This window comes from Protopterus annectens, chromosome 7.part0, assembly GCF_019279795.1.
Source record: "Protopterus annectens isolate FY-2018-M chromosome 7.part0, PAN1.0, whole genome shotgun sequence".
Lineage (NCBI taxonomy): Eukaryota > Metazoa > Chordata > Ceratodontiformes > Protopteridae > Protopterus > Protopterus annectens.
In genome coordinates, this window is record NC_056739.1 from 247313952 (window position 1) to 247327013 (window position 13062).

Sequence of the window (13062 nt, forward strand, 5' to 3'; positions counted from 1 at the left end):
TGTATTCCCTTTCACGCCGTACCCTTTCACTAGTTATTGAAAATTAACCCCTCATCTGATCTATAATTTGAGCTTTATTCATCTATATCACAGAACAGATACATTCTCTGGCTTCCACTGACTTTACTTTTAAGGGTTAGTTACTAATAATTTACTTTGCTGGATATGGGCTGAAGCACACTATAGTATCCTTCAGAAGTTACTTTCGCGTTCACATCATAGTTAATTTTAAGTTTGTAAAAGATGGGGAGCCGTATAGCTGTTGTCAGTCACTATTTAAACTAATAAAAGTTGGGGAACCCTAAACTTCTACTGTTAATCACTCCCATATTAGTATGGCTGTTAGATGTCCAGTTTCAGTTTTATTTTTAATGCTGCGCCAGCTGCAGCTGTTACAAAAATAAAACATTAACTTTATTTCTGAATGAAACATATTGAACAACAAACGCGATTACATTCCAATTGGTTATTTACGATTAGTGCATGAAAAGATGCTATTTTTAATTAATGTATTCATTTGTTGCTATAACTTTTCTATTAATCTTTCCATAGTGAAATCATGTGTCTCAGTATTTAATAAGTTCACTAATCTTATATTTAACAACCATATTAAATATTATTAGAGTCATTTAGATTGCATTTACTGGAAACACTTATCATTAAAAAAATATGACTGTAGAAAATACAATTACAGTAGTAGTAAGTTTCTGTCTATTCCACTTTGTCGTAGCTGAAGCCAAATGAAGCAAGTCCAGCAGTAAATAAGCTATGTCTGTAAACTGGATACTAATACAATGTCTTCATATAGCAAGTGTATCTCAGAAGTATGACTCATGCAAGTAGATCTTGACACGCATGTCTTCTCAATAATGAACAGGTATTCGTAGTGATTTTCTGTTTTAAACTTTCTAAAAAAATGTTTTAAGTACTTATTACATATTTCTGTTTTCTTTTGGATCCAAATCTGCTTAATCTCTTTTAGTGAGTAATATACCTCTTATTTAAGTGGATGTTTCTCAGGAGGTATGCTTACATAAGTCAGCTCATAACTATCCATACGACGATACACATTTATGAATCTTACTATACCCAGTGCTGTTTCTCTTCAAATGTTCTTTTATCATCCAAATTTCTGAAGTTAGTCTAACCCCCAGTGGTGATACTTATGCATCTGTTATTACCTGTCCATTTACAACTACTATGTCGTACTTTGGATATATTTCAGGGGAGGCTAAATGGATCTATTCATTTTTCTTAGTTTTCTATAGATACCTTTTATAATTTTTAGCATTTTATCACCTGAATAAATTTCAATGTAATATGCAATGAATGGATAATTTCTTGCTTTAATTGCTCGGTGCTGATAAAGCCCCACCTAAGTCCTTTATTTAAAATTTCTTGCTTGACTAACATCTTGCTGTACTCCTCATCTTTGCAGAATCAGTGCTCTAGATAGACACAGTTATGGGAATCAAATCATTTGCAATTTGTTTTATATTTCATTCGTTCCCATAATTTACAGGAGCTCAAATTATCAAATGCTGACTCAAGAGCTATGAATAAAAGAACAGCAGTTGGGAATGCCTCTCTCTGCTTATTTTTCTACTATAGTCAGGCATATGCTACCAACATCTAAAGTTATCATATTAACCCAGCCACTGGGGATGCACAAGCCAGTCCATTTCTTTGTGCCAGTCCCAAGCCCGGATAAATGGGGAGGGTTGCATCAGGAAGGGCATCTGGCATAAAAATTCTGCCACAACTCTTATGCCGCAAAAATTTCATATTTCCATACCGAATCGGTCGAGGCCCGGGTTAACAACGACCACCACCACTACTGTTAGCCAACAGGGTGCTGGCGGAAATTGGGCTACTGTTGCCCGAAAGAGAAGAGGAGGCCGAAGGCATGCCTGAAGGCAGGAAGAGTGGAGAAAGGTTAGGAGTGTAGCAGTGAGGGTAGGAACTTTGAATGTTGGCAGTATGACTGGTATAGGAAGAGAGCTAGCGGATATGATGGAGAGAAGTAAGGTTGATATATTGTGTGTGCAAGAGACCAGATGGAAGGGAAGTAAAGTCAGGTGTTTAGGAAACGGGTTCAAATTGTTTTATCATGGTGTGGATGGCAGGAGAAATGGGGTAGGGGTTATACTAAAGGAACAATATGCCAAGAGTGTTTTAGACATGAAGAGAGTGTCTGACAGAGTGATGTTTATGAAGCTCAAAATTGATGGTGTAATGATGAATGTTGTTAGTGCATATGCTCCACAAGTTGGGAGTGCGATGGATGAGAAAGAGAAATTTTGGAGTGAGTTGGATGAAGTTGTGGTGAGTGTACCCAAGGGTGAGAGACTAGTGATTGGAGCGGACTTTAATGGGCATGTTGGTGAAGTGAACAGAGGGGATGAGGAAGTGATGGGTAGGTATGGTGTTAAGGAGAGGAATGCAGAAGGTCAGATGATTGTGGATTTTGCGAAAAGGATGGACATGGCTGTGGTGAATACATATTTTAAGAAGAGGGAGGAGCATAGAGTGACATACAAGAGTGGAGGAAGATGCACACAGGTGGATCATATCCTATGTAGGAGGGCCAGTCTGAAGAAGATTGGAGACTGTAAAGTGGTGGCAGGGGAAAGTGTAGTTAAGCAGCATAGAATGGTGGTCTGTAGGATGACATTGGTGATCAAGAAGAGGAGGAGTGTGAAAGCAGTGCCAAGGATTAAATGGTGGAAGTTAAAAAAGGGTGATTGTGAAGTGGAGTTTAGGGAAGAGTTAAGACAGGCACTGGGAGGCAGTGGAGAGTTACCGAATAGCTGGGTAACTACAGCAGAACTAGTAAGGGAGACTGCTAGAAAGGTGCTTGGTTTGACATCTGGACAGAGGAAGGAGGACAAGGAGACCTGGTGGTGGAATGAGGAAGTACAGGAGAGTATACAGAGGAAGAGGCTGGCGAAGAAGAAGTGGGATTGTCAAAGAGATGAAGAAAGTAGACATGAGTATAAGGAGATGAGGCGCATGGCAAAGAGAGAGGTGGCAAAAGCTAAGGATAAGGCGTATGGAGAGTTGTATGAGAGATTGGACACTAAAGAGGGAGAAAAGGACCTGTACCAATTGGCTAGACAGAGGGACAGAGTTGAGAAAGATGTGCAGCAGGTAAGGGTGATAAAGGATAGTGAGGGGAAAGGTACTCACAAGAGAGGAGAGTGTGTTGAGTAGATGGAAAGAGTATTTTGAGAGGCTGATGAATGAAGAGAATGATAGAGAGAGAAGGTTGGATGATGTGGGGATAGTGAATCAGGAAGTGAAACAGATTAGCAAGGAGGAAATAAGGACAGCTATGAAGAGGATGAAGAATGGAAAGGCTGTTGGCCCAGATGACATACCAATGGAAGCATGGAGGTGCTTAGGAGAAATGGCAGTGGAATTTTTAACTAGATTGTTTAATGAAATTTTGGAGTAAGAGGATGCCTGAGGAGTGGAGAAAAAGTGTTTTGGTACCTATCTTTTAGAATAAGGGTGATGTGCAGAGTTGCAGTAACTACAGAGGGATAAAATTGATCAGTCACAGCTTGAAGTTATGGGAAAGAATAGTAGAAACTAGGTTAAGAAGGGAGGTGATGATTAGTGATTAGCAGTATGGTTTCATGCCAGGAAAGAGCACTACAGATGCAATGTTTGCTCTGAGAGTGTTATTGGAGAAATACAGAGGTCAGAAAGAGTTGCATTGTGTCTTTGTAGACTTGGAGAAAGCATATGACAGGGTGCCTAGATAAGAGTTGTGGTATTGTATGAGGAAGTCGGGAGTGGCAGAGGAGTATGTAAGAGTGGTACAGGATATGTACAAGGGTAATGTGACAGTGGTGAAGACTGCAGTGGGAGTGACAGATCCATTTAAGGTGGAGGTGGGATTACATCAAGGATCAGCTCTGAGTCCTTTCTTATTTGCAGTGGTGATGGACAGGTTGACAGATGAGATCAGACAGGAGGCCCTGTGGACTATGATGTTTGCAGATGAGATTGTGATCTGTAGTGAGAGTAGGAATCAGGTTGAGGAGACTCTGGAGAGGTGTAGATATGCTCTAGAGAGCAGAGGAATGAAGGTCAGCAGGGCTAAGACAGAATATATGTGTGTAAATGAGAGGGAGGGTAGAGGAATGGTGAGGATGCAGGGAGTAGAGTTGGTAAAGGTGGACGAGTTTAAGTACTTGGGATCAACAGTTCAGAGTAATGGTGAATGTGGAAGAGAGGTGAAGAAGAGAGTACAGGCAGGGTGGAATGGGTGGAGAAGAGTGTCAGGAGTGATTTGTGACAGACGGGTACCAATAAGAGTGAAATGGAAGGTCTAGAAGAGAGTAGTGAGACCAGCTATGTTATATGGGTTGGAGATGGTAGCATTGTCAAAAAGGCTGGAGTCAGAGCTGGATGTGGCAGAGTTAAAGATGTTAAGATTTGCACTTGGTGTGACTAGGATGGATAGGATTAGGAATAAGTATATTAGAGGGTCAGCTCATGTTGGACAGTTTGGAGATAAAGCAAGAGAGACAAGATTGCGTTGGTTTGGACATGTGCTGAGGAGGGATGATGGGTATACTGGGAAAAAGATGCTAAGGATGGAGCTGCCAGGTGAGAGGAAAAGAGAAAGGCCTAAGATAAGGTTTATGGACGTGGTGAGAGAGGACATGCAGGCGGTTGGTGTGACAGAGCAAAATGCAGAGGATAGGAAGAAATGGAAAGAGATGATCTGTTGTGGTGACCCCTAATGGGAAAAGCTGAAAGATGATGATGATGACCTAAAGTTACCATATTAGTTCTATAAGAATTGTATATATTGCCCTGTCTATGTGTCTTTTCGGGGCTCCCAAAATTACCCAAATAACATATTCAAATAGGTATCTAGTAGACTTATTGGCCTGGATATCTTTGGATCTTTTAACTTATCTTTTTTGTTAATACAGAAAATAATTCCTCCATTTCTTGATCTAGGTTGCACGTATGCTTTAAATAAACTTCATATTGGTGATATAATGCATCTGCATACTTTCCAGAGTATTCTTTACATGGCCTTTTTGAATGCATTCAACGCTTGGCATCTTTTGTTTTTCAAATTCTATATCTTATCATATACTTTTTCCATAATAAAACTTTTTTCTTATCTTAATGAGTCCCCATTATTTAAATATTTTTCATATCGTAATATGATGATACTAGAGATCAAAGTTCAAAGAAAAGCACTGAAGAATTCAAGTCCTGTAAATTAAGCTAAGAACCAGCCAGCATCCAAAATACCTAAAGTAAATTTTGAATTAAAACTTTAGAAGCAAAACATACAGCATAAATGTATATTGAGAAATGTATCAGAATGAACTGTGTGCTGTGTGAAAACATAGAATAAATCGCTCAGTATAGTCAAAAACACGTAAGAAAACATAGATTACGAGAAATAATTCCATTTGCTCTTTTATTCAGATACATAAATAGAAACTGTTTAAAAAATTCAGGTGTATTTTTATTTCACACAGCAAATGGTTTTATACACATGCTTCAGGGCATTAAAGTTTCTGTAAATTAGGGGGGAGTTAATCTTTAGTCTGTCCTGTAAATTAGGGGAGGAGTTAATCTTTAGTCAGTCCTGTAAATTAGGGGGGAGTTAATCTTTAGTCTGTCCTGTAAATTAGGGGGAAATTAATCTTTAGTCTCTCCTGTAAATTAGGGGGAAGTTAATCTTTAGTCTGTCCTGTAAATTAGGGGGAAGTTAATCTTTAGTCTGTCCTGTAAATTAGGGGGAAGTTAATCTTTAGTCTGCCCTGTAAATTAGGGGGAAATCAATCTTTAGTCTGTCCTGTAAATTAGGGGGAAGTTAATCTTTAGTCTGTCCAGATTACTGCAACCTTACTAAATTAACATAAACGCTTTACTGTTTCTAAATTTACTTGATTTAGTGTACCCTTTTGCAATAATAATTCTTCATACAAGCATATTTTTATTTTATGTTATTGCAATAAGAATTCAAAGTTTTAATGTTAAATTTAATTGTCGGGGTATATTTGCCTTACCTGTGGATACCTATAAATTCCTAGGAGTTTAGCCATAGGAAGTGCAGACTGGCCAGGTTCATCACCAACAAATCCGGATATTAATGAACCTGACTGACAACTGTAGTTAGGAACAGACTGCTGACATCCTGATAGTAAGCGGAGAGTGTTATCCAGTGCCCTTGTTTCAGAAAAGCAGCCATCGTACAGGCTGAATCCAAGTGTAATATTAGATAACAGTTTCTTACTGTTGATTTCCTTGATTGCAAATATTATGACTTGAACATAGCGATATGCTCTAATACGAAACCTAAAAATATATGAATAATGAAAGCTGAAGCTTCAATATTATTATTAGAAAATCTGTAAGTTATCCAAAGATCCAAGAAATAATAAACACTCTTGCTTTTCAGGCCTATCAAATTATAGCACGCCATCTGTTGACTTGTCCCCCTCATAAACCAAGTGCTGAATATGTTATGTTCTATTATATCAGAATTTTCTAAATCTTAGTTTATCACATCAAATTAACTGATGTTTGGCTTTTCAGATAAGAAATTTTAAAAATTCAGTGAAATGCAAACATTGAAATATCAGGAAAAGGAAACTATGCTGTCTTATCCATGAGAAGAATATATCTTCTGAAAACCATTTATGATAACCATTGCAAGATACCTGCATGGTATGGAAAGTTGTGGTTTGTGATTCAGGAATCTCACAGCATAAGTACATTTATTAAGTCTTCAACTTCAAAAATTTGGGTAGAAGATTCTGCGAAAGGTTATACAATTTGCTGCCAAAATATACTTTGTTTGACATAGTCATGACTGTGAGTGCTGTAGTCCATGGGCTGAGGAAAGCGGGACATAACTCTGAAAACACATTAGCCTGATTCATATAATGTCTGTTTCTAAGAATCATAGACAACTGTAATCATATAGATGTGTTCTTTCTAAGTTCCAGGCACCTGTATCTCAAAGCATTATAGCTGATATGGTGGTTGAATTTTTTCATCAAAGTACTGTTTTTAAATATCAACAGTTAGGGCTATTGTTAGGAGCGTTTATCTTAAAACATTTTAAATTATTCATAAACCTCTCATATTTGTATTCTGTTTGACTAGCTGACTTACACATTTGAATAGCCAATCAGCAATAAATAAATTATTGTTAAATTAAGCAAATTCAGTCTGTTTAAACTGATTCAGCCTCATATAATAAATGCTGCATATGCCACTTCACTAATATTTAGCAAATGAGAAAAATGCACATATACAGTGCCATAAATAGGACTGAATTTTTCATATGTTGTTCCAGTCAAGTTATGAAGAAAACGCTAAAGAAGCTGATTGACTTACTAAAACATGAAATAATTCTTGAAAATCAAAAGTTCAAGTCAAAGGGCTGGAATAAAAATAAAAACATGAACTTCTAGTACAAGTTACTAGCGTGCAATACATTAAGACACCTAGAAAGTATTACATTCAATCACAGGTAAGATGATAATAGAAACATTTTATTACATTTTTATAATAGTATTGTATGAAATGGATTTGAGCATTTGATGTGGTTGAGATGTGATTATAATGCGGAGAATTAGTATTTTGTTAATATATCAACAAATATAATGATGAACATCTTTTGGATTTTATCTTGTATTTTTAAAGTAGTTTCTGAGAATGGTGATTTTTATTGACGTGTAATAGCTCTTCATTTTGTTAATTAATGTTTTCTTTTGATTGGTAGTTGTTTGGGAGGGTTTCATATAAAAAGGGAAGCAGTTTTAATTGTGTTTTATACATCTGATGAAATCTTTGATGAAAACCGCAGTGTATTACATGAGCATTTATGTATTAGTCTCAACCTTGTTTGTTTTAATAAAAGTTTTCCCCTTGGAGACAGCTCAGTGTGGTTTAGTGCTTTTATTTAGTTATTAGTTTCTATTGACACTAAGCCCTCCATTTGGATTTGTTTCATGATAATAGAAGGACTCATAACAATCTTGTTTTAAGGAACTGTGGAGAAACATTCCCACTAAAAACTAATTCCACTTCTAAAGAAAAACAGTGAGCAAGAAAGATATGGGAAAATAGTGGAAGAACTGAAACTAAATATTGGAGAAATGTAAAGAATGCATGTAAGCCATGCTTACTTGGGTGCAGAAAAAAGGCATGAGAACAGGATAAAAGCTAGAGTGATTAGAAAGTAATGACAGTATTGGGGTAATTGTGCGGAAAATGGAAGTGAGACAGAGAGTAACAGCCAAATAGAGTGAAAATCTGAAAACACTGAGGTAAACTGGAAGTTAATGAAGGAATATAGGATTGGAGGAACATATGATCTATGGTATGAAAGGATGAAATAATTTATTATAGGAACAGACATTTAATGAAAATAAAGGAGGGAAGGGAAGGAACAAAGGGAGTAAACCATGAAATTAAGGTGAAAGAATGACATGTTAAGAAGGATTATAAGAAGGAAAGACGCAAGAGGAGACAACATGGTTATTTACTTTAAGGATGAGAAGGCATAATTTACAAGGAGGATAGCGTTTAGTTTGGCTGTCAGTGAAGGTTATGGACAGAAGTATTTGCATTGAAAAATATATACATAGGTGAAAGATAAGTTGCCTTTATGATGACTGGGTAAAGGACTGATGGGTCCACCAAAAATATCAGAGAAGACCTGCAATTTTGAATATTTCTGTATTAGCTGAGGCAATTATAAAGAATGCAGTAAGAATAAAACCTGTAGTCATTATATTAAAATGTGGAAGACACACTTCCTTAAGTGTAGGATTTAATTGTTCAATGAAAAAATGCACCAACTCATAAAAAGAGATTGTATACTTATGTGAATATCTCATAAGTGTAACAGTTGGATTGTATGTGTATAAATAATGTGGTGAATTGCTTTTAAAATCCAATAAAATACTATGCAATTGAAAAAATGCACCACCTACAAAAGACCATATAACAATAAGTGGTTTACTATGCATGGACAGTGATAGTTTTATAGCATGCTCTTCAGCCATTACATGGCTTCTTACAAACTTATTTATGTATTTGTTTGCCCTTTTTGTTTGTTTGTAGGACATTCCCTCCATGACCATCAAGTCTATATCCCTCTCCAGACATAATTATTCCTCTCATCTTGAGGCATTCAAAAAATTTGGAATCACAGTCATCATCCAGTGGAAATTAGAGATATTTCTGGATGCTCCTGATACCCTCACTCTGTTTGCTGTAATGTATGGTGTAATACTGACTACAGAAAGACCAGCGTGTGTGCATGCTTCTGTAAACTTACCATTGTTAGATGTATTGTTGTGTTCTGTTTGTTAGGCCCGTGCCTCTTGAGTCCCTATTGCAGGAACAGGCCTTCTCCCTAATAATTCTCAACTGGTGGTATTCCACCAACAAATTTCCCTAGGACAGGACAATATGGTATTGACTGTACATTTCTATCCCTCCCCTATGCACTTTCACCAGCACCTTGGCTGCTAGAAAAAAAGACATGTATCCTATAGATTACCCAGGATCAAAAGCCCTGTTCTGAAGATTCAGATAGAGCCACTAATAATTTAATAAAAAAATCCACACTTTTGAGTATAAAAACAATACATGATCAAGCCTTAAACATTAAAACACTTCTTGATATAAGACCAATTAATGGCTTTCCTGATCACAATGAAGAAACACAGCTAAAGATATAGGCTAGTCCTGTTGAATTAGATGTCATACTGTTGCACAATACCATGGCCATTATAGCAAATTGCTCACACGCACGGTTTTGGCACATACAAGAGAAAACATCCTTACAAGCTAAAAAATAAATAGTAATAATACTGAGTTGGGATCACTTCCATCAGTATTTGTACAGATTAGTTATAACAACTTAGAATCAAAATCCCTTCTAAGGTCAAGAAGATTGGGTGTGTGATTACAGTCTTATTTATTTTAAGTCCCTTTTTAAATGTGAAGGAGACAATAGATCAAAAGTGATCATTACCTCATTACATCTGAGTGATGCCTCCAAGTGTTCTGCAGTTAACTCCTACTGACGCCTGTAGGCATTAAATATTGCTTGTTCATAGTTGCGTCAATAATTCTAAAACCATGCTATGTACAAGATTTTAAAAGATTTCATCTTAAAGCTTACACAATGGCAAATGCAAATGCATTAATATTTGATCTCTGTCTAGTGCAGGCTAATAGATATTAATTGTTGTTTTTATCATATTCATTTATATAGATATAATTTTCAAATTTTACTAAATATCTCAGCAACCAAGTAACATAGACAGAACTCCTTAGCCTCATATAAATGCTCTCAGCTAGATGAATAAAATGTTGCTGACAGTATGTGTGTAATTTGAGTGGTTTCTGAGATATTTTATGTTGTTTACAAAATATTACAAACATAATAGTGTGTTTACTGTGACTTACAAAATATGGTTTAAGACCTAGAACCTAAAGAATACTACCACTATAAAAATAGTTTGTGCTGAAGAGTTTGCCATTTTTACTTCTATCATATGCCCTGTGTTTCCAGAGATATGAACATTTGTTTGAAATGTGAGGACATATTTTGATTCACACAAAAGACTTACCCCCGGATTCGCAAAAGCTTGCACGGTGTGGAAGATTGGTGCAGGAGCCCATGCAGGCATTATGTCTGCCATGCGATCCAAGAAAAGCCTGCAGGGGTGTGCACAAGAGCTCCCACACTAATCTTGCACAGACTAAGCCCTGGCATGTGAATTACCCCATTTGCAGGTGAAATCCATGCAAATGAGGTGATTTTGCAATCCAGGAAGCTTGCAACAGTCCATGCAAGACTAGTGCAATCTGCAGAAATGTACTCGGTTATTAACCGAGTAGATTTCTGCAAAATCCAAAACAGAGCTATGACAACTCCAAATAAAGGCTGCATATCATTGAAGAAGCATGCCAATGGCCAACTATAAGGCCACTGGCATAGCAAACAATACAAAAAATAATAAACACAAAAGTCTCCGTAAAACAGGATTTCCAATGAAGGCAGTCCCGCAAACATCCGTAATGAAAGTACCAGCTGTTGAATTTCTTGCAAGACTTTTCAGTCCACAAAAAACGGCAGTAAATGCTATTAAAATATTAACTTTTATTTTTTTAGCTGATCACAGCTGTTTAAGCATAGAGCAGTGGCATGCAAATGGGATTGGGGGAAAAATAAGAAACTAAACCTAAAATAAGCATTCTAACTAAAATCAGTATTCTACCATGCAAGTCAATGGCAGGCAGAAGGCAACCTGGCCAGTGAGTAGTGGTTACTAAGGGGGGAGGCTCAGTGTGAGACATGTAACTATGCATTAGCAGGCAATCCTATGCAAATGAGGGGAAGGATAGTGAATCCCAGTTTTCCCCAGCATGTAAGTCAGGTCACAACAGTGTAAGAGTATGAATAGCTGGGTGCAAGCCTAGGAGGTAGGTGACATCATGGGGGGAGTCGTCAGGCATACTGTAAGTGGATTGGAGCCCTGTGACTTGGGTTTGCTCATAGCTTAGCAAAGCTAAGCTAAAGGGTGTGTCTAAACCTGCCTAGCACTCTTTACAAAGTGTAAGCAGGTGTGCATGCCATGCACTGGGTTTTACAGAAAGAAAAAAGAAGTTAAACCAGGAAATAGCAGCAGTGTGCACATTTGAGCACTCTGTGCGGCGCGCACACGGGCTTAAACAGGGAGGCAATGGGAAGGGAAAACTGCAGTAGGAAGGTATTCAAGGAGAACTAGCATAGCTGGCAGGTGAAATGTATCAGAAGCAGCCAATTACACAGGCAGCAGATGAGCCGAGCCCAGAATACTACTATAAACTAAGCAAACATCTTCCCCTCTGTTTTTTCCAACATTCTACACCACCTGTGTATACAAGCAGGGAAATTTTAACAAACAAACCTATAAAATGAGAAGGGCTGCAGCAGGCAACAGAAAAACATGTGCAAGAGGCTGAGGGTGGTGAGGATGTGAATGCTGCCGAACAACCCACAGTGATGAGACGGAGAAGAGTGTACAGACTCAGTGTAACCTACCAGGGGCTATATGAGCTGGAGATAGTAGAGTGCTATAGGGTGGACAGAGACCTCCTACAGCAAACTGTTGAGCTGTGCCGGCCACACCTGACACACCAAACTGACCGAGGGGAACCCATCCCAGTAGATACCAAGGTATGTGTAGGCCTAGGTATACTAGCCACAGGTACCTCCCAAAGCACAACTGGGGATATCATGGGGATCTCACAGGCATCAGCATCCAGAGTATTCCACCAGTTCCTGGATGCCATGTCAGCACATGCCAGTGAGCACCTATATTTCCTGAACACCCATGAGGTGTTGACCAGAAATATGTGTTTCTTCCACCAAATAGCAGAATACCCTGGGGTAGTGGGTGCTATAGACTGCATGCACATATACATCAAAGCACCACCCAGTGAGCAGGGTAGGGCCTACATCAACTGCAGGGTCGTATGTGATGCCCAGGGCATTATAATGAATGTGTGTGCTGGCTGCCTTGGAAGCTATGATGATTCCCACATATGGCATATGATGCAGCTGTACCAGAGATTTGCCAATAGGGACATCCCTTACGGTCACCTAGTGGGAGATGCTGGGTACACACTGAAGCTGTGGCTGATGACACCCATCAGAAATGCACACACACCTGAACAAGAATGCCATAATGAGGCACACGCACAGGCCAGACATATAATAGAGCATGTGTTTATGATGCTCAGGTCACGTTCCAGTGTCTGGACACATACGGTGGAGCCTTGCAGTATTCACAAGCTACATGTACCCAAATTGTTATGGTATGTGCAATGCTACACAATATTATCCTGCCGAAACAGCTGCAGCAGGAACAGCATGGGGCAGGACCACACAGCCCCCCACCAATGCCAAGGCCTGCACAGACACAGAGTGACCCAGAGGAGGAACAACCTGAGCCTGTCCCAGTAGGCAGAAGGAGGTGTGACCAGTATGCCCTTGCCTTGGCAAAG

The 13062-nt window shown here is 38.4% G+C and overlaps 1 protein-coding gene across 1 annotated transcript in view; it reads right to left on the reverse strand.

Moving 5' to 3' along the window:
* The window catches only part of LOC122805937 (vomeronasal type-2 receptor 1-like), a 167613-nt gene that overhangs the window by 132659 nt on the left and 21892 nt on the right, over nt 1-13062 (reverse strand). Inside the window, exon 2 of the mRNA XM_044076181.1 lies at nt 6051-6339. Within this exon, the coding sequence (XP_043932116.1) occupies nt 6051-6339 (289 nt within the window). The remainder of the gene's footprint in view (nt 1-6050; nt 6340-13062) is intronic.